Below are 25,889 nucleotides of genomic sequence, written 5' to 3' on the forward strand. Positions count from 1 at the left end.
TACCCCACTGAGGCCCCAAATGTGCTGCTCAGAGAGATTCTTCTCTCTCAATATTAGTACATCCTTTTATTTTTAAAAGTTTCCATTAACTTTTGTGTGTGCATGTATGTGGGTGTAGGTACACACACACACACACACACACACACACGTGCGCAGGGCAGATGTTGGGTGTCTTTCTCAATGACTTTCTCTGCCTTACTGTCATTAATTATTTTAATCCTTTCAATTTAGTGTTGGAGAGAAGTGGGTGTGCTCATGCCACAGTGGAGGTCAGAGGACAATTTTGTTGAACCTGTCCCCTCCTTTCACTTTACATGGTGTGATGGTTAATCTTAGTTGTCAACTTGACTGCAACCAGAATCAACTAAAACCTAAGCAGCTGGGCACTCCTGTGAGGGTTTTCTCATTAGATCATTAAGGTCAGCAGGGGCGGAGCGGGCTCCTGTTCGTTCAGGAGGGCATTTTCCTTTCCTGCCTTGGTAGCTACCCCTACAACATCAATGAATTTTTCTTGCAGAAAAAAATCTCGGGGCAGTAAGATGTGTCCAAGTGCATCTCATCTGGGACTAGGCTGACATCGTAGGGAATATCCACAAGCATGGTCTGGACCCCCAGTTCAAGGTGATCTCCACTGTCAGATCAGTTGCTCATCACAAACCTCAGCTTCAGTGCAGACTGGTCATCCACATTACAGGCAGACTTGAAGAATGAAAGACGTGGCCAATGATATGATGTCTTCTACCCACCAGACAGGAAACTGATGACGGGTTTTCATCTCCAGAGTCATCAAATACAAAGTGGCTGGTAGAAACAGCCAGAAACGCAACTTGGGCAGTAGCACAGAGGTTATTTCACTGTCTGGCTGTCTCTGGTAATGGTAGGTGAGGGAGGCCCCTTCAGCACAGCAATGAGTGCACCAGGTTCACATTCTCCTCCGTGGCAACATTGCCACAGGGAGACCTGGTTGATGCTGGTCATGCTGGTGACGGTCAAGGAAAGCCTACTGAAGCTGATTGTGGTGGTGCAATCCACCAGCACTTGAAGAGGTAAGGGAGTGTGGATCTCTGTGAATTGGAGGCCAGCCAGCATGGTCTACATAGTGAGTTTCAGGACAGCCAGGGCTATTTAGAGAAACTCTGTCTCAAAAACAAAACAACAGAAAGAGAAAGAAAAGGAAGGAAGGAAAAAAGGAAGAAAGAGAGAGGAAGAAAGAAGAAAGAGAAGAGGCTATTGTTCTATTGTTCTCACAGTGTAAAAATAGTCTGTCGGAAGGGCCATTTCTGAAAGGCCCCAAAAGCAGGAGACCCTTGGGGGTTCTTCAGCTAGGTGTAGCTCCCCACATTTTCAGAAGCAAGTCTCACACACCTGATCTGGGTCTTTGTTGGAGAGGGTAGAAATAATGGCTGTTGTTAAACAATAAAAAGTGTTTCACTGTGTTGTGAGGATGTAAGCCAGTAAGAAGGATGAACATTTACGCCAGGTATGATAGGACATGCTGGTAATCCCAAACTTCTAAAATAAAGGCAGGGATACAGCAGTTGACCTCAGACAACAAACAAAAAAACAGACGAACATTTATGAGGGTATTCTGTACATAATAAATGAGCTTTATATACAACAGTCGGTTTGAATGAAATAAAACGACGGTCACTCAAATGAGGACCAATCCAACACGTAGATCCGGCTGGCCTTGATCTCAGAGAGATCAGTCTTGGGAGTGCTGTTGATGTTTTGTTTCAGATAGAGCTTCTTGTAGCTCAGGCTGTCCTCAAATTTTCCGAGAACGATCTCTGGCTCTTCCTGCCTCCGTTTCCCAAGTGCTGGAATAAGAGTCCTTCGGGAACCAGTCCAGGCCGTCAATTCTGAGTTTCAGCAAGCACATCTGCAGCAGCTGGGGGAGTGTCACAGAGAAAAGTTTTTTGGTTGTTGTTGTTGCTTGTTTGTTTTTATCCCCCAGTGTATATTGCTCTTCGTGGCAGTCCCAAAATGAAGAGAGGAAAAAGAAAAAAGATGAGCAGCACTTGACAGACACCATTTGAGATGGTGTTTCCCAATCCAGCCTCCTTGTATAGGCGAGGAATCGGGTTTAACTAATTCGTAATTTTCATCTGGCCTCCTTAGAAGCCCAAATTGTGAGGCTGGGATCCGCCTTCTTGCCCTAAGGGTGGTCTGTCTGTGGCTTAGGAACCGTCTACGCCTGGAGCTCCGGGGAGGTGGGAGGAACCGACCACCGGAGGACCAACGCGGGGGGTGGAGGTGGGAGGGGCTTCCGGAGCGCGCGGGCCGCGGCGGCGGACGACTTCCGGCGAAGGCGTAAACAAGGGCCCCAGCGGCGGGAGGCGGGGCGGGCTGCGAGTGCGAGCCGTGTCGGCCGCTCTCCCGCTCGGAGCCAGGGTCCCGGCGGCACCGCGGTCCCCGCGAGACCCCGCAGCCGCTGCCCCCGCGCGCGCCTCAGCGCTCGGCCGGGAGGCGGAGGCGCAGCGCGGGCAGAGGCGGGTCGCCGGCGCTGGCTGCGCGCCGCGGTCCACGGCTCCGCTTTCCTTTGTCTCCCGCCGGCGGGGCCGGAGCGCTCCTGGTGCCCAGCCCTGCAGCCTCAAGATGGCTGATGGCAACGAGGATGCTCGAGCGGACGACCTGCCAGGCCCGGCCTTCGAGAGCTACGAGGCCATGGAGCTGGCCTGCCCGGCCGAGCGCAGCGGCCACGTCGCCGTCAGCGATGGGCGCCACATGTTCGTCTGGGGCGGCTACAAGGTCAGCGGGGGCGGGGCGGGCTCCGCTAGCGGTGGGCGATCGCCGCGGCTCCCGTCGGGTTCGGGAGAGCATCTTTCCTTCCCTGCCTTGGTGGACTCCGGGCTCCTGGACCGTTGTCACCGCTCTCTTGGACGGAGGAGTCAGCCCGCCCCTCCTCCCCCGCGTTGTTGTCTTTGGAGCGATCAGAGCCAGGCTCTGTTGTGTGGGTTGAGTAGCGGGTGACTGTGGCCCAAGTTATGGAAAAGGGTGGAGGCGAGGTTGTGCGAGAGTCACTCATACCTTTGGCCCGGGTCACCCGCGAAGGCTTTTAGCATCCCGAGCTGGGGCCAGTTAGCCCACCGATAGTATATTGTTTGCCCACTGTGTGAACCTAAAGCCACAGGACTGCTCACTCAACCTTCCCCAAACTGTAACAACCCCTGTGCTGATGTCCACCAACCCACTATATGAACGCAGGGCCGTTTTTTCTTAACTAGTTTTGAGTTGAGAAAGGCTTGCTCCTCAGAAGGCCCCACCACGAAAATTAAAGGAAAAAAATTCCACCAGTAACGAATGAATCCCCGGCAACATATGTAATTGGAGTGCAGTTCTTTGGCCTTTGTGACCAGGTGTCTGTTGAGAGTCATTTGCACTGTGTGTTGTACCCCGAGGTGGGGACTACTGCTCTGTTATCTCCTATTTAAAACGGTGCTAACAGGTTCCATTGTACTGGTTTTAGAACTCCACGAGATGCTGTGGATTTTGAATTTCGTTTGGTTCACACTCATTTAATCCATTTGAGCCACAAAACTGAATATTGTTTTAATGTTAAAGTGACCTCCCTCTTGGCATTGGCTTGAAATCCAGTTCTCTGCACCCGTGTTGGGAGTGTTTGCGTAGGGACTTAGTAACAGTTAGCTGATGGTACTGGTACTGGTGACCTGATCACAGATGGCCATTTTTGAGATAACTGTCCTGATAACTTCATTGGTTTAACCGTTAGTTCTTTTGCTAGTCCGAATTAATGTATCACGTCTCCAGCTTCCAGGGACTAGGTTTTTAAGAGGTTGGTGTCAAGAACTTAAGAAGTGGGGAGCAGGTGTGCAGTGACCATTATTAAAATGTAAATTCTGGGGGTGGAAAGATGCCTGAATGGTTAAGAGCACTGGCCATGTTTCTAGGTTGGAGTCTTACCACCCCCATATAGCAGCTCCCAGCTGTCTGTAATTCCAGTCCTGAGGATCGGACACCCTCCTCTGGCCTCAGCAGGCACTGCACCCAGGGAGGGCACAGTCAGTCATGCAGGCAGAATTTACACACATAAAGTTAATCTTTTAAAAAATGTAAATTCTCTTTGAGGAAGGTAGAACTCTTGGTCAATCACACTTCAGGCTAAACTATGTTATTTGTAATTCTGTTGTTAAAAAAACGAGCATTGAGCCATGGTGTCGTTGTTTGTCCTTGAACTCTTGATCTTCTGTGTCTACCACCCAAGTGTTGACATGGGACTGAGACTCTTCCATAGTGTGTTGGGAAATTGTGAGAGTGGAAATTTTCTGGTGGTGGGTTTATAAGGTCCTCAATGCCTTGAAATTAAGGAGAGGGAGCAGAGTCGCTGTCAGTGAAGTAGGTGATACAGAACCTGCAGTCCTCCAAACAAACAAAGACAGGTCTCTAGCTCTGGCTGGCCTGTAAGTTGCTATGTAGCCCAGGCTGGCCTCAGACTCCCAGAAATCCATCTGCCTCTGCCTGCAGTGCTGGGATTTAAGGTGTACGCCATCACTCTTGGCAACTTGTACATGTCTTTGGTTGTAACCCTCAGAATAGGCATAGGAAGCCTTGTCTCTCTGTCTGTGTCTGTCTGTCTGTCTGTCTGTCTGTCTGTCTCTCTCTCTCTCTCTCTCTCTCTCGCACGCCAGGCTGGCCAGCCCACTGTTTGCTTTCTAGTGTTGACCTTTCCTTCTCTTAGCGCTCCGGCAGGAAAAGAAGAGTCCCAAGGCCACTGCTCTGTTACTACAAGATTACGTTCGAGGGTTGGGGCCTGACTCTTTCAGTGAAGTGCAGTTGTTATTGCCAGGGTGGATCCAGGAATGCAGTCAGGCAATCCTCATTGGAAAGGAAGGTTTCTGGTTTCACCACTGCTTGCTAAATAACCCTAGGCAAATCATTTATGTTTGAAATCTTGTAATAAGTTTTCTGTTGGGGTTAAAAAGGAAATTTGAGGACATATGGTAAACTTGGACTTTGTTAGAGTTAAAACCTGAAGGGACATAGAGGAGACCGGAGCAAGGAAAGACTCAATATTTGCATATTTGTAGTTTCCCTCAGATTGAGTGGGTGAAAGGAAAGCTTGGCTAGGACACCATGTTAATGTGGGCGGGGCACGTAGGTCATCCACAGCCAGGCCGCTGAAATCAGGTGCATGGGATACAGCATGACCTTAGGGCAGCAGTTCTTAGCTTGTGGCTCTCCACCCCTTTGGGGGTCCAAAGCCTCTCAGGGCTCATCGAAGACCATTCTGCATATCAGATGTGTACATTACAGTTCATAACAGTAGCACAATTACAGCTATGAAGAGGCGACAAAAGTGATTTTATGGTCACCACAGCATGAAGAACTAATTAAAGGGTCGCAGCCTGAGGAAGGCTGAGAACCATTGCCTTAGGGACTCCCCAGGGGCCCTTGTGCTATTTGCGAGTGATGTATCAGAAGTTGGACTGAAGGTCTGTCCGCACTAAGCATTACTGTACATAGCTGGGTCTTGGAAGACTGAATTTAATAAGTATACAAAACTTAATTTTATATGATCACTTTCATAAATAGTATCTCAGGAAAGATAGATACAAAACCCCTATAAGATGCCTCTTTAAAATATCAGTTACTGGGGCAAGGAGATGGCTCAGTGGGTAAAAATCTCACTGCACTGAGTTCGATCCCCAGAAGCCATGTAAAGGTGGAAGGAGAGAACCGACGACCCACACAATTGTCCTCTGACCTCTAAATGAGCACTGTGGCACATGGTCCAATGACCACATCACTACACACCCCAACACACTAGTAATAAGTTAAAAATAAAATGGCAGTTACTTATATTTGCAATCTTTCTTATTCTTCATAGAGTAATCAAGTGAGAGGATTATATGACTTTTATCTACCCAGAGAAGAACTTTGGATCTACAACATGGAGACTGGAAGATGGTAACTGGATATTAGGGCAGGTGGTGGGCTTACAAACTTCAAATAAGGTTGCAAAGGAAGTTGAAAACCCATAAGGGGGTGTGTGCTTTGCTTCTCATTTATCTGTCTATTTATTGGTTTTTTGTTTGTTTGTTTGTTTGTTTGGTTTTTTGAGACAGGGTTTCCCTGTGTAGTTTTGGTGCATGTCCTGGATCATGTTTTGTAGACCAGGCTGGCCTCAAACTCATACAGATTTGCCTGACTCTGCCTCCTGAGTGCTGGGATTAAAGGCATGTGCCACTGCCGCCCCGCTTGACTTTTTTGGAGAAAGAGAAAAAAGGGGGGCGGAGATCTATTTAAAAATAAAAATAGGCTGGGCAGTGGTGCCACATGTCTTTAACCCCAGCACTGGAGAGGCAGAGCCAAGAGGATTTCTGTGAGTTCGTGGCCAGCCTGGTCTACAGAGCAAGATCTAGGAGAGCCAGGGTCACACGGAGGAACCTTGTCTCGAAAAAACAAAACAAAACAACAACAACAAAAGATTAAGAATATAAGCCTACTTCAAGCTAAGCAAAGATAAAGTAATAATAACTGATGATGTAATCAGAAGACCTGAGGTGAACTATTAATTTTGTGAATCTCTACAGCTGGGCATGGTGGCACATTCATTTAATTCTAGCTCTTGAGAGAGGACAAAACAAGCAGATTTCTGTGAGTTCTGGGCCAGCCAGGACTTCATAACTGGCAGTATTACATAGGGGTTTATTTAAGTCACTAAAGGTGACTTTTAAAAAAACCTGTTGAATTGATCTGTCAGCACTAGTAATGTTGGTGTTTTCCATTTGGGTCCTTGGCCTACTTAGAAACAGACTGGGGCCATGGAGATGTTGACCCAGAGCCCACGTGGTAGAGGGAGCAAATCTGCACCTGCCATGTGCATACCCCCATAGTATGCTGTGCCCACAAATCAGTGGAAAACAGATCTCCCAGTCAGTTAAGACCACATAAATAAAAAGCCAACAGTCTGAGAAAGGCTTTCAGAGCCTTGCCTTCTGTCTGCTAGGCAGTCGGGATGCTGTCGGGACAGGTTTAAAGCAGGAAGCTGATTCCTTGGGTCATCTTGAAGTAGAAGACCCTAGATGTTGTCAGCCTTCTTTTCTCTTATTGTGGGATATAAATCAATAAGCCTTGTGTTTCTTACCCTCTGGGAAACTTATCTAACCCTCCCCCTTTTAGGAAAAAAATCAACACTGAGGGTGACGTTCCTCCTTCCATGTCTGGGAGCTGTGCTGTGTGTGTAGACAGGGTGCTGTACTTGTTCGGAGGACACCATTCCAGGGGCAACACAAATAAGGTTAGTGTTTTCTAAGGGTTGTGGTTTAGAGCGGTTTCTCCTTCCTCATTTTCACCCTCAGATTTCTAAAGTTGGGCTCATACGTGTGCACTCTAGTTAAATGTATACTTGATCGTGGTGTGAATGTGCATTGTAGGATTTTCTCTACCAGTCTGTGTGTAGTCACTTACTAGGTGGTTTTGCTTGGTGCTCTCAGTTGCCTGTCCTCTTGACAACTCTGAGTGGTAGGTGAATGTTAACTAGAAAGCATTTTCAAAGACAGTCACAGACAAAAGATGTATAGTAAACGGTAAAGGTGAACTCAAAGTCATAGGAATAAATTAATACTAAAAATAGAAAGTTGCTAGGTGGCACACGCCTTTAATCCCAGCACTGGGGAGGCAGAGGCAGGTGGATCTCTGTGAGTTCGAGGCCAGCCTGGTCTACAAATCCAGTTCCAGGACAGCCAGGGCCACACAGAGAAATCATGTCTTGAAAAACCAAAAAGAAAGAAAGAAAGAAATAGTACTACTCCTCTAATGTTGCCCTAAGATACATGCTGCTTTGATTTTTCCCAAATAGGGAAAAGATGTCAGCTGTTCTTTTCAGAACAGTAAAAGACAGATAAACTTTCAGCAAGGCATATAGTTTATAGGTACACTCCTATTAACTCATTTACTTTGCGACTTAGTAAGCATTTTCTGTGCAGAGTCCAGAGTTGGACATTGGAGACAGTCGAGATGAACGATGCGGTTCCTGAGTTCAGGAGCTCACGCTCTGCAAGAGACACCTGAAGGGATGTGACTAGATGACTGCAGTCTAGGCATTCTGGTGAGATGGAGAGCCGGTGCACACCAGCAGCTCTGTTGGGTCTGTAGGATGGGCGTGCAACGCTCACTCTGGACGGTGCTTCAGTTGAGCAGTCAGAAGTCAGAGTGCAGACTTGCAGGACCGTTGTGTTGGTGAACTGTCAGGTGGCTTTGTGATTGGGGTGCTGGGAGGAGCACCATGGTGTCACTTAGGCTCCAGACCGTCCCTTCTTTCCTAATATGAACAAATGCAGATATGGCAGGAAAATACTGGACCGACCTGACAGGGCTTAGGAAGGAATGAAGCTGGTTTCCAGGGTTGGGGAACAGAATGATTAATAGTGACCGACAGTGCTAGCGTTCAGGGTTTTACATTTGACCAAAGGGAACTTCGGTGTCTCAGAAAGGTGAGGTGTGTGTGTTCTGTTACCTCGATTCGAGTCCCTAGACCAGTATTTTAAACTTTTTTTTAAAAAGTTTATTTTTTAAAGACGTATTTTTATGAATGAGTGTCTTGCCTGAGTGTATGTCTTTGCACCACGTGTGTGTCTGGTGCCCATGGAGGCCAGAAGAGGGTATTAGATCCCCTGGAACAGTTTTGAGCTGCCGTGTGGGTGCTGGGAATCAAACCCAGGTTCCCTGGAAAAGCAGTCGGTGCTCTAAACCACTGTCATCTAGCCAACTCCTGAGTATTTAACCTTTTAAGTATTGATTGATCTTTTAGCTTTTATAATTAATTAGATAGGAAGATATGTTAAGTTAAATTTGAAGAGCCTAGTTTTTTTTGATAACATGGTCTTGCTGTAAATGAACAAATAAATCAGCAAAATTCAAGCTGCTTATCCAAAGTTAGGGCAAAGTTAAGGAGCTTGTGCCAAGATACAAAGGACCACATAGCCAATTCTTTTGTCATAGAAAGGTAGCTAATGAAAGCAAAAGCAGCTGAACATTTTTAAAGTGTTAGTAATTTAAGAAATTTACATTCTGGGGGCTGGAGAGATGGCTCAGAGGTCAAGAGCATTGGCTGCTCTTCCAGAGGTCCTGAGTTCAGTTTCCAGCAACCAAATGGTGGCTCACAACCATCTATAACAGGATCTGATGCCCTCTTCTGGCCTGCAGGTATGCATGCAGAGTGCTCATAAATAAAATATAAATAAAAATTTTAAAAACCCAAAAACTTTACATTTTGTTGTAAATTCATAATCTTGACCCAGACCAGTGTGGCAGCCAGTCTGCAGTGAGACTCAGCACTGAATTAGATGGCACTTCCATCACAAAACACAGTCACAAACAAATGCCCATACTGAGTCCTCCAGACCCAAAGCTAACTGAAATCATTGCTTCTGACAGTTCTACATGCTGGATTCACGATCTGCAGACAGAGTGTTGCAGTGGGAAAGAATCGATTGCCAAGGGATTCCTCCATCATCAAAGGACAAACTTGGTGTCTGGGTCTATAAAAACAAGTACGTTAGAAGCTCTGTAGGGTTGGCCTTTTGTGCAGAATGTAGTTACCCTGTAAGTACCCCGTCAGCATTATAAATAAGCGTGGAACATATCACATAGTAAATGAATACACAAGCTCATTTAACTTAGCAGCTAGTTGTCATGTTAAGCAGTATTCTTTGAATAATATATCCATATACTCAGTTGTACTCAACTCATTCCATATATCAAGATTTAAAATATCCTCTGACTTAGCTTACAGATAACTTAAATCTTTTATGTTTTGGTTTTATATCCAACAGGTTAATATTTTTTGGAGGGTATGGATATTTACCTGAAGATAAAGTATTGGGAACTTTTGAATTTGATGAAACATCTTTTTGGGTAAGTGAAGTTTCATATTGCACATGGCCTACTTAGTATGTTAAAAATATATTCTATTTTGTTTTTATTTGCTTTCTGAAAATTTTATTACAGTTTGAAAATTTAATTTTTTATGTGTGAGTGCATGCCTTAGTGCAAGTGACACAGTGTGTTTTGAAGTCAGAGGACAACTTGGGGAATTGGTTTTCTCCTTCCACCATGTGGGATCTGGGGATTGAACTTAGGGCATCAGGCACTTTATACCAGCTGAGTAATCTTACCAACCCAGAAATCACTTACATTCACCAGTAGTTTTATTCATTTTACTTGTTAATAAAGTGGGCAAGCAAGGGTTGTATAATTTAATAAACAGTATTTGTAAAGTAACACAGATTCTTTTTTTCTGTAGAATTCAAGTCATCCAAGAGGATGGAATGATCATGTACATATATTAGATACTGAAACATTTGCCTGGAGCCAGCCCATCACCACCGTGAGTTCCCGAAGAATGGAGTGTACTTAGAGAAGAGGGTACACCAGAGCTGGGAGGGGCTGAAACTGACAGTTCATTCTGGTTGTTTTCTGGAATGAGACAGTCTGTAGCTTTATTGCTTTCCAAGGAGTACAAACCTCAGAAGTTCAACAGATACACTAGAGTCTGTGTTTTACCTTCATTTGCTAGTAACTGATCGAGGTTTAAGTTGAAAGTTACTACAGATCAGATTTCTTTCCTTTCAAAGACACTACAATGTGCCAGTCTTTTTTAAAGCAACTATATGACATCCTAACTAGTTCATTCAGTAAGTCTCAGATATAAGTATTAAATGTTCAGTTGTAGTATTAGCTTTAAATACTGTTTTTGTCAATAAATCTGTACTTTGGTCTTTAAACGCCTGAGTATCTGGCATATTCTTGTTGTCTGATATTCGGAAAAGACTGATACTTTCCTCTGTTTATAAAGTTCACATATTTATGAAGCTGTTTTCTACCTTTTTCATAGGGTAAAGCACCTTCCCCCCGTGCTGCCCACGCCTGTGCAACTGTCGGAAACAAGGGCTTTGTGTTTGGCGGCAGATACCGAGTGAGTACAGAAACCGTTTTGAGCGACTTGCTTTTGGATGCTTCTAATGCTAACTGCTCACTTACTCTTTTTTTTTAGGATGCTAGAATGAATGATCTCCACTGTCTTAACCTGGATACATGGGAGTGGAGTGAATTGTAGGTATACCTTCCATGCATTTTAGACCCTACCCCATTCTCTAGAGTATGTAATGAATGTGCTTCCAGTTTCTGTAATTTGGGGTTTAAATAAACATGATTATTACTGGGGTCCTTAAGGAAGGAATTTTATTTTTATTTCCAGTTTCCCTAACTATGTGCCTGGTTCAGCATGTTTGCTGAAAAGAAAAAGTCTAAAGTTGATTCTGCCTTCAAAGAACATAGTTCAGTATAAAGTATGTAGTTAATACTGAGAGGTTTCTTTTTCTTAAGCATGTGTCTGGATATAAGATGTGCATACGTGATGTATGTTTGTGTGGGTGTATGTCATGTGTGCAGGTATGTATAGGTCCAAAGCTGACATCAGGGGTCTTCAAACATTGTCTACTGTATTCATTGAGGAAGGGTTCTCTCAGCTAAACCCAGAGCTCGCCAATAGAGCTGGCTAGCCTGCTGGCTTAGAGGATCTCATTGTGGCCTTCTAAGCCCACTCAGTGCCACTACACGCACTTAGAGGTGGGCTGCCGTATCCTCGTTACTTATGTAGGTGCTGGGGATCTGAATGTCCTCATGCTTTGACGGCAGTTTCCCAGGTGAGCCACTTCCTGAGACATCAGGAAGCCTTTTTCAAGTTCTTTTTCTAATAAGCCCTATACATTTTTAAATCCTCAGCATTTCTGTGGTGTTTGCTCTGAACACAGACTTCTGTGTATAAGGTTGATGATGTATGCATGTGAAGACTACGGATAGTCTTTCTATACTTGGCGCTGTTCACCTTTTTTATTTTGGGGTGGGTTGTGGTAGGATCTTACACTGCAGTACAGGTTAGCATGGAACTTAGTACACAGCCTGGGCTCTCTTCAAACTTAGGGAAGTCTTCTACCTCAACTTCCCAAGTGCTGGGATTCTGAGTGTGAATCTGTTTTTCCTTTTGAGATATGGTCTCTCACTGGCTTGGGATTTGCCAGCGTACTTTAGGGGTTCACCTCCCCAGCAATGGAATTGTAAGCATGCATCCAGCCTGCCCCCCTTTGAAATAATGTGTGAGTTTTGCGGATAGAACTCAGGTTCTCAGCACTTGATTGACTGAGTTATTTCCCAGACTCTAACCACAGAATATTCTAACTCAGCTGTTACTTTTAGAATCCCACAAGGCATATGTCCTGTTGGCCGATCCTGGCACTCACTGACACCAGTCTCTTCCGATCACCTTTTTCTCTTTGGAGGATTTACCACTGAAAAACAGCCACTAAGTGAGTCCTTTCGATATATATTCTCATCATGTGTCGTAATCACTCAGTAGTAGTATACTACTATGTATACTATTCACTGAAATTCAATCCTAGCTGTACCCTTTCAGGGTGACTTCATGTTGACCCTCTAACACCTTATAATTGTACATATTAGGACTAAATCCATGCTGCTTGGTTAAAAAAAAAAAAAAAAGACTTGGAACCCTTCAAATCCCTGCTGAAAGGTTGTACAAGCGGGAGCTTTACTTCTGTAACCAGGGGACAGGGACTAGGATTGACTTGATGTGCTTCTTGTTAAAGCTGTGCCCTGGGTTGGGAATTTAGCTCAGTGGTAGAGCGCTCACCTAGCAAGCGCAAGGCCCTGGTTTCAATCCTCAGCATGTGGCACAGACAGGATGAACATACTTCATAGCTTTCTCTCTGTTTGATCAGGTGATGCCTGGACTTACTGCATCAGTAAAAATGAATGGATTCAGTTTAATCATCCTTATACCGAAAAGCCAAGGTATGAACTACCTGAAAGGTATCGTTTCTCACAATTAGTAAGTCCCCTAAGTGTGCAGAACTGGTAAGAACTGAAGATGTTTTGGCTAGATTTTATCCGACATGCTTAGGAAAATCTGGTGCTCATTAAGGTTTCATGTCATACTTCCCAAAAGAGACCAACCAACATTACCTGCGTATCCAGAGCTTGCTTTCTCCCCATCTAGATGAAGAACACTGGTAATGCTTTAAAATTTTCAGGCATGTACATGGGGGGAGAAATCAAATCAAGAATTGTTCACTAGTTTGTAGTAGCATTATTCAAGAAAGATTAAGTACAACTGTTTTTTAAAGGCAGGGAAAAAATGCTGTGTGAGGAGACACATACCTGTAATCCCAGCCCTTAGAAGCCAGGAGGAGGATCAGGAGATCAAGGGCTCTGGGCTACACGAGACACTTTTTTTTTTTCCTTTTTAAATACTGGTATATTTTTCATTAGCATTGGTATTTAAAGTGAGTTTAGGATTTAGCTCAGTGGTAGAGTGTTTGCCTAGCAAGCGCAAGGCCCTGGGTTCGGTCCTTGGCTCCAAATAAATAAAGTGAATTTAAATATGCCAGCCTCCATTTTTTTTCCCCTGACCCAAGTATAGTCAGTCATTCTGCTAAGACATTTGGCAGAAATGACCATTCCACAGAATTACCCGGCTTGGAAAGCTTTAGTAATTTCAGTCTTTTAGACATTGAGTGTGAGGCCAAATCACCCTGCCATTGCTTAGCTACGCATAAGACTTTATTGCTAACAAAGACCCTGATTATTTGGTTAAAATCCCTCGTTATGTGTCCCTGGCTGGCCTAAACTTATGTAGATCAGATTGGCCTCAGATTTAGAGATCTACCTACCTACACTTCCAGTGTGCTGGGATTCAAGGTGTACAACACCAACGCCAGTCTTATGAAAAGCTTCTTTTCCTGGAGATTGGATTTCTTACCATATTTGGTCTGAACTGCTTTGCATTTTTTTTTTTTTGAGACAGGGTTTCTCTGTAGCTTTGGAGCCTTTCCTGGATCTCACTTTGTAGCCCAGGCTGGCCTCTAACTCAGAGAGATCCACCTGGCTCTGCCTCCTGAGTGCTGGGATTAAAGGCCTGCACCACCACTGCCACCTGGCAAAATCTCTTTCTATCACTAGCTCTACAATGTAGTTAAAGTAATCAGCTTGTACTTTTGAGTTACATTGAACTAAAGCTTTTTTTGGTTTTTCAGAGACAAGGTTTCTTAAGTGTAGTCCTGACTATAACTCGCTCTGCAGACCAGGCTGGTCTTGAACTCACAGAGACCCACCTGCCTCTGCCTCCCAAGAGCTGGGATTAAAGTTGTGCGCCACCACCGCCTGGCTCAAACTTTTGTTCTACATGCAGGTTATGGCATACAGCTTGTGCAAGCGATGAAGGAGAAGTAATTGTTTTTGGTGGTTGTGCAAACAATCTGCTGGTCCATCATAGAGCTGTAAGTACACTTCACTGCTATTGAACATATTTGTGGAAATACTTCATTTTTGTGTGTGCAGGCACATGTGCATGTGTGCTATGGGATGAGGGCAGTACTTGTAGTTAATGCTGCCCTAACATGATGTGGGTCTTGGGAATCCAACTCAGGTTGTCATCCATAGTGACAAGAACTTTTATCAGATGAACCTTGCTGGGCTTACTTATTTATGATTTTTCCAGACAGGGTTTCTCTGTGTAGCCCTCTCTGTAGACCAGGAACTCCTCTCTGTAGACCAGGCTGGCCTTGAACTCAAGAGATCCATCTGCTTCTGCCTCCTGAGTGCTGGGAATAAAAGTGTGCTCCCACTGCATGGCTGCTTGTTGCTTTTATTTAAAAAAAAAAAAAAAAAAAAGTGTGATGTTGTTTTTCCTGCATGTGTGTCTATGGGCCATATGCATGCAGATCTCATGGAGACCAAAAGAGGGTATCACATCCCCCTAGAGCTGGGGTTGCAGGTGGTTGTGAACAGCCCCCATGCTGGTACTGGCAACTGAACTCACTTAGGTCCTGGGGAAGAGCAGACAGCTGAGCCATCTCTCTCTCCAGACCCTCTTTTTCTGAACACAAGGAATGAATGCTAAGTAGCAGTTCAGCGCTGAGCTATATATATATAAAATATATATTATATATTAACCCAGCTCTGGGTCCAGCTCTTGCACTAGCTGGGCTCAGACCTGCTGCAGTCCTCCTGTCTTTGCCTCCTCCAACTGGGCCTCCAGGCGTGTACCATACCAGCCTACTTTCAGCACTTGCATTTTAACACACCTTCTCTTTTTCCAGGCACACAGTAATGAAGTACTTATATTTTCAGTTCAACCAAAATCTCTTGTACGGTAAGTTCTTACCAGGTACTTGGTACCAGCTAGATGGTTATTTAAAGGCAATAATGAATCTTCATTCAAGTTAATGTAAACTTATTTTTCTCTTTCCTTGTCCACTTTTAGGCTAAGCCTAGAAGCAGTCATTTGCTTTAAAGAAATGCTAGCCAACTCGTGGAACTGCCTTCCCAAACACCTCCTTCACAGTGTTAATCAGAGGTTTGGGAGTAACAACACTTCTGGATCATAAGGCTTCACAGAGAGTAATTCTCATTTGCTTGCATGGAAAACAACCCTGTATTTGTCACAGAGTGGCATCCATTGTATAATTATATTCATTGTTGTAGTTTGCAGCTTTCTGGGTTTTATGTGCATGTGAATGGCCTAGAGAACCTATTTTTGTGTCTAAAGTTTACAATAAATGTATTTAACACCAGTACTTGTCCATTGTTAAAGTTAAAAAAAAAAAAAAATCACTGCATTGGCTTTTTATACCAAGAATGGTATAATATTTTTTACATTTATCTTGATAATTTGGATGTAATGTAGAAAATGGAAAATGCTACATTTTTAGCCTTTCACTTATGTAACCAAGGCTGGTCTTGACTCAGTAATACCCCAGCCCCCAGCTCTCAAGTGCTAAGATTAAAAGTGTGCTATTACACCTGGATGTGTTGGTGGTGGGGACAGAGGGAGTGAAGGTCTTACACAGCCCAAGCTACAATTCATTTAGTACTTCAGCCTTAACGTGTCCGTGTGATCCTGGAACAGGCGGTCACATTTACTGTCCAGTTAATTAAAGTGGCAGTTTGTACCTCATGAAGGAACAGAGATAAAATGAATGACTTCATTCTCTGTTCTGGTAGGAGAAATCTGGGCCAGGAAGCTTTAGTGGTAAGCCTAAAAAGTGCACTTCTGATGTTACAGGTTAGGACACTACTCGATGGCTGCTAGAGATGGAAAAGAACCTGGCAACAACTGAACAACGTTCCACAGAAGAGATTAGGGTGGAGGGGTGTATATGAACACACGGAAATTAGGGTGGAGGGGGTTATATGAACACACGGAAATTAGGGTGGAGGGTGGAGGGGTGTATATGAACACACGGAAATTAGGGTGGAGGGGTGTATATGAACACACGGAAATTAGGGTGGAGGGGTGTATATGAACACACGGAAATTAGGGTGGAGGGTGTATATGAACACACGGAAATTAGGGTGGAGGGTGTATATGAACACACGGACACAAGTGTCATTCTCCTCCAGGTGTTATTTTTTACATTTGATGGAAAACTTGATAAAATTTTCAAGTCACAAACCCTGAATGTTTAATTGCCCCCAGACAACCAAACAAACCCCTCATGATTGGTTGTAATATGTGTGTATTAGATGTTAGATACAGTAAACCTCTGGTCAGTAGTTAATGCAGCTGAGCCACATCAGGTCTTTACATCATTAAACCTCAAGAATTTCAATAAAATGTAGAACAATTACAGATGTGTATCACTGAACTTTTCACAAATAGTTTAGGAAATACTATTGTAATAGTTTATATATATATACATATATATATATATAAAACTTGAAAAAAAACCTCTTAAGTCCTTTTGGTGATATAGCAAGGCAATTTGTAAATGTGGAAGTCCTGTTAACACATCTGCATTCTTGAACTTCCAAGGCTATAAAATTGGCTCTTCACAGTGTTTCAGGATTTCATTTTGGCTATTTTCTTTTCACATGAAGAAGATTAGGTGCAGAGACTTTCACTTTGCCAGGAATGTTTCTTGATAAATCTGTGTCCTAAAAAAAGAAAAGTGCTTAATATCCCATGTAGTAAATCATGTTTAGGATAATCATGTATACTCTACTGTCAGAAGAAAAGCATTTATAACTTTGCTGAGCTGATTGTACTTATTTATGGTTCCTAGTAAGACAGCACTTTATCAAGACAATAGAAATGATCTTGGTCACACCACCAGTCACCAGAGTTTTGAAGGAAAACTTTACCTTCACGCTGCGGAATAAGTCTTTTTCTCTTGCTGTTGCTTCTTTGGAATGCATGAAACTATTCAAGGCCGTTTTTGCAGCTGTAAATAGAGAGCTGAAGAATGTACTTCTGGTTCAGTCACTTAAATTATTTTAAAATCACAACTAAAATCCTAAGTTACCTTTCCCCTTTTTCTGAACTCCAGGAGTAAGTTTCACTTTGTATCTTAAAAGAAAAAAAAATTGTATGAGTTCCTACACAGGGATGGTAAAGAGATCTCTCATAAAGGCTTTGTGGCAGCTATCATGAGTGAAGTAACGGTGACTTACTTATAATTTGTCATGGTGGTATAAGGGGCACATATTGGAATAGCAAACATGAGTACATCTTCAGGATGTGGCTGCCCTGTCAAAGAATCAAACAGATTTTCCTAAAGGAGGAAAATAAAAACAATTACAAAAGGAATTTATGCCAAACTTTGAAAAAGAGCAGTAGGTGTTGGGGTGGAGGTGTTGAACAGCAGAGCCCTTGCCCAATGTGAGACCCTCTGCTCATATCACACCATCATATGGCAAAGGCAAGATGGAAACTACAACAAATTAGCATCTAAATGTACAATACATATTTAGCTCTTTCTGACAAATTGACAGCAGTGCCCAAACTCTGCTTTACAGTTCCAAAGAACTGAAGAGTAATGTTTCAATATATATTCTTTGTAACTTTGGCCTGCGATATTCAACAATGGGACAGTTGTCAAACCACCATTAATGTCTTAGCGGCAGGAAAGTGACTGTGGATTCAAAAGATGCACACTGAGAGCTACAAGGAAACGGGACTTGGACGTGGCCAGACCAGTGACTTCTTTTCCCTGTGTAGAAGCCTTTATTAATCTCCAACCTATCTACGTTTTACTGAGCTCAGAGCTCACAAACTGGGCAAGCCTAGTTGGTCAGCAAGTTCCAGAGAGCCTTTTGTTTCCACTTCCTTAGTGCCAAGATTACAGGTGCATGCTGCCTTGCCTGGTTTTTCATGTGGGTGCTAGGGATTGAATTCAGGTCCTCGTGTGTATGGCAACCACTTTACAGACTGAGCTATCTCATGAGACAGCCTCTGGTTGTCCTAGCATTCACTATTGTAGACCAGGCTGACATAAAACTCAGAGATTACCCACCTGTCTCCCGAGAACTGGGATAAAAGGCATGTGCTACCACACTTAGGCTAGACCAATGATTCTGGACTGGGGATTTTGCCCCTGCTACAGGAGACTCACCCATATCTAGACATAGTTTCGGTTTTCAGAATGAAATGACTGGCATCTAATGGGTTAGGCTAAGGGTAATCAATTCATGTTACACAGGCCTGACAACAAAGGATCATACTTTCCAAAACGTTAGCAGTGCTAAAGCTGAGAAAGCCTAGGCTACTTTTTTTATAGTGTGTGTGTGTGTGTGTGTGTGTGTGTGTGTGTGTGTGTGTGTGTGTGTTTATGTGTCAGAGAGAGCGTGTATTGCGTGTGTGTACTTGTGTGCACACATGGAGACCAGAAGAGGACATCAAATCTCCTACAGCTAAAGCTACAGCTGGTTTGGAGTGGCCCCATGTAGAGGCTGGGAACTGAACTTGGATCCTCTGGAAGGGCAGCCAGTGTTCTTAACTGCTGAGCCACCTCTGTTCTAATAATAATAATAATACTGAGGCACAAAGGAAGGTGAGGGATAAAGAATATTTTCAGGTTAGGTATGGTAGTGCACACCTTTAATCCCAGCTTTGAGGAGGCAGAGGCAGGCATATCTCTTGGAGTTCAAGATATTTTAACAACACAAAGCAAGTTCCAGGCCAGTCAGGGCTACATTCTGAGACACTGTCAAACAACAAATACAAGAATAGCTTGAGCTCTGCATAGTTCCTGCAGCTGTCTTTACTTTTCAGTTTTGAGTACTATCAGCTATTCTGGCAGAGATTACAGTGAGATGGACAGAAACACCCACTCAAATCATACCTCATTTCCTTGCTGATCCAGATCATGCTCTTCCTAGTTCCAAACATAAAGATTAAAGTCAGCTATGAAATTTTGTACCAATAAGCCAAAAGCAGAAAGAAATTGATATAATAAGGCTGTTGTATAACTCATAAAATAGGAAATTGTAGAATACAACTTAGGACCCCTAAGATTCTAAAGTGGATCAGTGTGTACGTAATTAATACTTTAGAAAGCATTGCCATTGAAAAGGAAAAATAAGGTTTTTTTAAACCAGTGTGACAAAATCTTTTATTTAAAGTATAAATACTTAAATTAAACTGAAGTGTTAAGTTGTAGAGACAACCTGAAGTAAGAACTAAGTTCAATATTTGTAGAGAAAATAATCTTACAAAAAGAACTTCAAAAAAATGTTTGCCAACAATATTGAGGTAACTTTAATTTTGTGTATTTAAGTTACATGGACAATACCTATTTGGAGACAAACTAGTCTCAGTCTGTTCAGGCTGCTGTAACAAGAGACTTCAGAGTGCACAACTCCCACCTGCGCTCCTCCCTTCTGCTTTGGCTTTTGAGGTGCCGGAATTCTAGCTATATGTCACCATATCTGGCATGGATATTTTTGAGCCTAAAGCTTATAGATAAAACTACAGCTATGGTAATAGTATAAAAACTTGCAAACCAAAATGAAATTGAATCAGTAACAACAACACTGTCCGGTAGAGGGAGAAAGACTACTGACAGGAAATCCTTATAAACATCTCACTAATGAAAGTGGAACTCAAGCTTCAACTAAACCAGTGCAACCCAAGCAAAAAAAGCTGACTGAGTCCAGATGACAGTGATCATCACACATGTCAACCTTCAGCCTGTCCTTTATACAGATGCATTTTTAAAAACCCAGCATTTCAAAAATGTTATCTATTTGTGCACAAAGATATACTTAACTGTGGCTTTTAAATGATTTATTTGATAAAACAATTAAGTAACAACCTTAGCTGGAAAAAATGTTCTTCCTGCTTCTATGACTGAGACCTAACCCCTGATAACATAGTTATTTTTAATATAACATAATAAAGCTTATAATCCTATAGAAAAGCTTAAAAGTAAAAGCTTATTTTCTTCTCAAGATAAGCTCAATACTTCCTCTTATTTTCACTGAGTTCCACTGGAATCATGCGAAACCTCTCCCATAAGACTGTTATTTTGTGTGTGCTATGTGCATGTGTACGTGTATCCTCTGAGGAAGTCAGAGAGCAATCTTGGATGTCATCAGGAACACCATTTACTGTAAGATAAGATCTGTCATTGGCCTGGAGCCTGCTTAGTGGTCTCTGCTCCCTGGCCAACAGCCTCCCGAGTGTGGGGATCCTAAGCACATAAATTACACCTAGTTCTGAGGCTACAACTCAGGACTTGGGGCAAGCCTTTCACAAAATGCCATCTTCCTAGCTCCAAACTAATTTTCCAAAGATTTCTAATCAATTTATTGGCTGCACATTTTTATGAAACTAATTTTAGTCTCTGAGCTTTGTTTCTAAGATAAAGACCGTGACCTTGTCAGCCTCAGGCTGTGGTCACCCCACCTGGGAACACTTACCTTGTCCTCCTGAGGATCATCTACAGCTAAGTCTTGGAAGTCATGAGTTACAACTTGAAGGGACGGAGGTTCCTTCTGAACAACATCTAAAGCCCGCTGCTGTCTACCTGTGGGTTTCTGTGGCTGTTTCTTCACAGGTTCATCTTTCGTTTTTCCTTTCTTTCCTTTCTTCCCCTTTTCTTCTTTGTTTGAACCTGCAGACTTTCAATTCATAAGGGGAAAATCCATGTAATTATTACTAAGGTTTTTAAATCATTTTACTGTAATGTTTTGAATCTAAGTTTCTCTTTTTCCTTACTTTTTTGCGTATGTTTATGAGTGTAGGGTATCCATGTCATAATATACATGTGGAGTTCAGAGGACAACATGGAGGAATCAGTTTTCGCTTTTGAACATGTCAGTTCTAGGAGCTAAATTCAGGTGCCAAGCTTGGTGAAAAGTGCCTTTACCCACTGAGCCACCTCACTGGCCCAAATATTGTTTAGGTTTTGAATGTTTACCATAGCCTAGATGCCCAATGAAAACCAAGATGTTACTCACTGCTAGCAATTTCATAATAAGTTCACGATCTTCTTCATCCTGGTCTTTGTATTTTTCCTTCATTTTTTTCATTTTACTCTGAAATCAAAAGATTTGGAAAAAAAATAAACAATATTTTTTTAAATCCCTCCTTCATCATATCAAATAGCTTTTGAACAAGACACCAAGTAAGGGTAAATCACCACAACTTATTTTGAATGCAAGTGCCCCTCTCCCACTGTCTACAAGCCTTCCTTCTTGGGCTCCTCGTCAGGACATGGATCTCCTGTTTCCTGCTTTCCACTGTCTGAAGCAAATGATCCCCCTGAGATAGTCCTGCCACAGTGAGAACATGACATCTACATCACAATTACTGCCTTGTCCAACTTTCAAATCCCAGTTCAGTAACAGCAAAGGAAGGTGTTCTCTACCGTTCCAGCCTCCATGCTACTACTCATGACTTCTCAGCTACGTTTAACATCAGGAAATTCGTATGTGTTAGAAGCTCTTTCCTGGTACACCTTCATCAGGTCCAGTCTTACCTTGCCAGCTTTCAGTCTCAGAATTAAAAAAACTTAAAAGTTATTGTATGTATATGGGCGTTCTACCTGCATGTATATCTGTGCACCACTTGCATGCCTGGTGCCCCGCAGAGACCAGCCAAGGGTGCTGAGCTCCTGGAACTGGAGTTTCGGACAGTTGTGAGCTGCCATGTAGGTGCTAGAACTGGATCTGGGTCCTCACTTGCGAGCCACCCCGAACTGACGGACCATTCAGAGGCACTTTTCTTACCTTCTGTCCCCTTTTCATCGGCTGCCCCGCTGCAGCACTTTTGCCGGTGTTCTGCTGAGCTTCAGCGTGCACATCACTGTCCTTCTCTTTGTCCTTCCCATCTGTCACTTCTAAATCCCCTGAGTCACTTGGAAGCTTTTTCTTTTTCATTTCTCTAAATAGAAACCAAGCAGAAATATCAAATTTTAAGAATGTCAAATGTGCCCTAAAAATGTGTAAGAGGAAAGGGGACACGCACAGCGCTTGCCTCTTTAACTCATCATCACCAGACCACTGTGTACAAAGAGGCTCGCATTATCAGGGCAGAAAGAACGGAAATCTTTCAAAGACTTACCGTTCGTCATCTAGACTCAAAAATATTACTTCTGCTCATCCCTCAACTACACATTCATTTATTCAGCTAACAACCCTGATATGCAGACACCAGGACTTCTAGTATTCTATCAGCATGGCTTTACCAGCTCTTGGACATTGGATACATTTGTTGACTGGCTGGTAGAATAAGTAAGTGTATCCAAACATAAACACACTAAGGAGGAAGGGTACTTTCTGTTGCTTTGGCATCTTTCTATTCCCAGTGCTTTTACCTTAGTCCAGGTCCTCACTGCTGCTTGGACTTCCTCTGCATTCCTTATAACTTTCTGTTTCCTTACCTAAGTTATAGTCCCACTCAAAATTTTCCAAATTTCCCCTGATATCACTTGTAAAATAAATTTCCAAGTCCTCTTATTTTATCTAAATTTACCTTCTAATCTAACTGTCGATGACTTTATAACATATACATAAACTTTTTCTTTCCCCTCAAGTCTATTTATCATTTTCCAAAGTGTCACATACACATTTTACTTCCGAACCTCTGTCCTTGTTTTAGTGCTGACTCTCCTCGGAGTCTCTCTCTACCTTCAAGTACCTAACTGCTAAACTACCTAAGGTACATTTCTTGTGTGTGTGCATGGAGAGTCCAGAGGACAGTTAGTGTTCTGCTCCATAAACTCTGCCTTATCCCCTTGAGGCAGGATCTCCCACTGAACTGGGAGTTTCTCTATCTTTGTGGTTTATGACTAGGCTGGCCAGCCAGCATGACCCAAGAAACCTCCTGCTTTTCCTCCTAGTGCTGAGACAACAGGTACTCACTGATGTGCTCAGCTTTCTACAGGAGGACTAAGAATTGGAACGCAGGTCCTTATGCGTACCTGACAAATACTTCACTTACCTAACCCATCTCTAGGCTTTTGTGTTATACAAAATACAATAATTTTAAAAATTTCTATTTATTCTTATTAATATCCTAGAATTAAAGAGGGGAAAAAGGGAAAGGCAAGAGAGGGTAGGAGAGAAAAGGGAGATAAGATCAAAGCATGGGACCTAGAGAAATGGTTTAGTGGTTAAGAGTACGACCAACTGCTCTTCCAGAGGACCTGGGTTCAATTCCCAGCACCCAGATGGTACTCCCAACTCTGTGTAACTCCAGTTCCAGGGGACAGGACACCCTCACACAGACATACATGCAGACAAAACACCAATGCACATAAAATTTAAAAGAAAAATAATTTAAAAAATCAAAGCATGGTATAAAAATGTATGGAAATATCACATTGAAATTCATTAATTTGCACAACTACTATAAACGAATTTTTAAAAATTTATATCCATAATGTTCTATAATCACTGTACATGTTTACATAATAAAAGGTCTGTTTTACTACTTACTTATCTTACCTATCACAGATGAGTCTTAAATACAAAAACCCAAAAAACAAAAACCACATTAGAGTTGGACAAAAAGGATCTTGCTGATAGCCAGGCAGTGGTAGTGCATGCTTTTTTTTTTTTTTTTTTTTTTTTTTTTTGGTTTTTTTGGTTTTTCGAGACAGGGTTTCTCTGTGTAGCTTTGCAGCCTTTCCTGGAACTCACTTGGTAGCCCAGGCTGGCCTCGAACTCACAGAGATCCGCCTGGCTCTGCCTCCTGAGTGCTGGGATTAAAGGCGTGCACCACCACTGCTGGCTCCTTTTTTTCTTTTGTTAAAATGTATGTATATGAGTGCTCTACCTGCATGTAGGTCTTTATGCCAGAAGAGGGCACCAGATCTCACTATAGATGATTGTGAGCCACCATGTGGTTGAGAGGAATCGAACTCAGGACCTCTGGAAGACAGCCAGTGCTCTCAACCACTGAGCCATCTCTAGTCTCCAATAGTGGTGGCGCACACCTTTCATCCCAGCACTAGGGAGGCAGAGGCAGGTGCATCTCTGAGATCCAGGCCAGCCTGGTCTATAGAAGCAAGTTCAGGACAGTCAGGGCTACACAGAAAAACCTTGTTTTGAAAAACAAAACAGCAACAAAAAAGGATTTTTTAGTGATTAAGGAGTCTTCAAAATAGTCAAATATGTGTTAGCTGAGTTATTTTAAAGTTTGAATGTACTGGTTATTTTTCTGCGTAGATGATGTGTGGATGCAGGTACACACACACACACGCTATGGCACACATGTGGGGTCAGAGGACAACCTTCAGGGGTCAGTTCTCTTCTACAATGAGATCGGGGATCAACTAGGTCACCAGGCTCATCCAGCACGTGTTTTCACCCTTTCAGTCATAAGCGCTTTTACCTTCTTTCCTTGGCTGACAGATGTCTCCGGCTCTGTGACTTGCTGTCATTCTGAACAAAAACAAGGATCATGAGACCATTATTACTATTTTCAAAAAGTAAATTTTAAGAGAAACGATTCAGAGAAACACAATTTTTTTTAAAGTGACTTCAAAACTAGCTTACTGGATTAGAAGAGTCTTCTTTTGGAGCCAGTTTCTGCAGAGGCCTATGAAACAAAAGAGTTCTAGTCTATGAAAGCCGTTCAGTTAAGAGTCCTAAACCCATCTTCTTACTTAAAACCCTACAAACCTTCAAATTTGACAAAACCCAACCAAATCATCTCCCTATGCTTTTATATACATTCTTCATGTAATATGTGTTAAATCTTTTAGAGACAAACTGTCCTTGAACTCTCTATGTAGCTGGGGATGACCTTGAACTTTTGCTCTTCCAATCTCAAGTACGCAGCATTACACCCACTTGTACAGCTGATATCTCACTCTGTGCTAGCTGCTGTGCCCGAAAATCTCCACTGCAACCCTGTGAAAGGGATACTCCATTTTCTAAGATAGAAATCAATGCTTAAAGTAGCTTACTCAAGGACACACCCTAAGACTTAATTTTGGTCTGTCTGACTTCTACTAATAATGCTTAAACAAAAAACAAACCAACAATAAAAAATTATCATCTTCTGTGGTGGTGCACGCCTTTAATCCCAGCACTTGGGAGGCAGAGGCAGGTGGATCTCTGTGAGTTTGAGGCCAGCCTGGTCTAGAGAGAGAGATTCAGGAGAGCCAGGGCCACACGGAGAACCCTGTCTTGAAAACAAAAACAAACAAACAAACAAGATTGACTGATTTGTGAGACAAGGTTTCTCTGTGTAGCACTGAGTGTTCTGGAACTCATTCTGTAGAGCAGACTACCCACCTCTGCTGAGACTAAAGGTAAGTGCCACTAACTCAGCTTTAAGATTTATATTTAATTACATCTATGTGTCTGTATGTGCAAATGAGTGGAGGTAAGCCAGAAGACAGCCCTGGGTTCCCTGGAGCTGGAGTAACAGGCAGTTGTGAATGGTCCAACAGGGGTGCTAGGAACCAAGCTCAGGTACCCAACCAAAGCAATGCTTTCTTCTGAGTCATCTCCTGGCCCTTCCATCTCGGCAGTGGTTTCCAATCAAGGTTTTAGTAGTCTTCTCTCCCACTACCCTTGGCTCCTCTGCTAACCCTCACTGCAGTCTCTCTTAC

The 25,889-nt window shown here is 42.9% G+C and overlaps 2 protein-coding genes across 2 annotated transcripts in view; one reads left to right on the top strand and one right to left on the bottom strand.

Moving 5' to 3' along the window:
- Positions 1-2,294: 2,294 nt before the first annotated feature.
- On the top strand, positions 2,295-15,614 carry Klhdc2 (kelch domain containing 2). The gene is made up of 13 exons (XM_036206351.1): positions 2,295-2,751; positions 5,849-5,928; positions 7,144-7,261; positions 9,400-9,515; positions 9,798-9,879; positions 10,268-10,351; positions 10,859-10,939; positions 11,018-11,076; positions 12,220-12,329; positions 12,762-12,834; positions 14,231-14,318; positions 15,141-15,193; positions 15,305-15,614. The coding sequence occupies exons 1-13, from the start codon at positions 2,599-2,601 to the stop codon at positions 15,426-15,428; spliced, it is 1,221 nt and encodes a 406-aa protein (XP_036062244.1). The 5' UTR covers positions 2,295-2,598; the 3' UTR covers positions 15,429-15,614.
- Positions 15,615-16,429: 815 nt separating this feature from the next.
- Nemf (nuclear export mediator factor) overlaps positions 16,430-25,889 on the bottom strand; it is a 55,380-nt gene continuing 45,920 nt past the window's right edge. The window contains exons 24-33 of the mRNA XM_036206350.1: positions 24,826-24,868; positions 24,662-24,711; positions 22,054-22,207; positions 21,283-21,360; positions 20,743-20,943; positions 19,164-19,196; positions 17,494-17,594; positions 17,346-17,389; positions 17,185-17,264; positions 16,430-16,977 (exon numbers count right to left, since the gene is read on the bottom strand). Coding sequence (XP_036062243.1) covers positions 16,900-16,977; positions 17,185-17,264; positions 17,346-17,389; positions 17,494-17,594; positions 19,164-19,196; positions 20,743-20,943; positions 21,283-21,360; positions 22,054-22,207; positions 24,662-24,711; positions 24,826-24,868 — 862 coding nt within the window. The 3' untranslated portion in view covers positions 16,430-16,899. The remainder of the gene's footprint in view (positions 16,978-17,184; positions 17,265-17,345; positions 17,390-17,493; positions 17,595-19,163; positions 19,197-20,742; positions 20,944-21,282; positions 21,361-22,053; positions 22,208-24,661; positions 24,712-24,825; positions 24,869-25,889) is intronic.

Source organism: Onychomys torridus, chromosome 14 (assembly GCF_903995425.1).
Source record: "Onychomys torridus chromosome 14, mOncTor1.1, whole genome shotgun sequence".
Classification (NCBI taxonomy): domain Eukaryota; kingdom Metazoa; phylum Chordata; class Mammalia; order Rodentia; family Cricetidae; genus Onychomys; species Onychomys torridus.

Coding starts and splice junctions, on each gene's coding strand:
- Klhdc2 (XM_036206351.1), top strand. CDS start 2,599: ATGGCTGATGGCAACGAGGATGCTCGAGCGGACGACCTGCCAGGCCCG. Junction 10,352..10,858: donor GGAGCCAGCCCATCACCACC/GTGAGTTCCCGA, acceptor CCTTTTTCATAG/GGTAAAGCACCTTCCCCCCG. Junction 12,330..12,761: donor CACTGAAAAACAGCCACTAA/GTGAGTCCTTTC, acceptor CTGTTTGATCAG/GTGATGCCTGGACTTACTGC.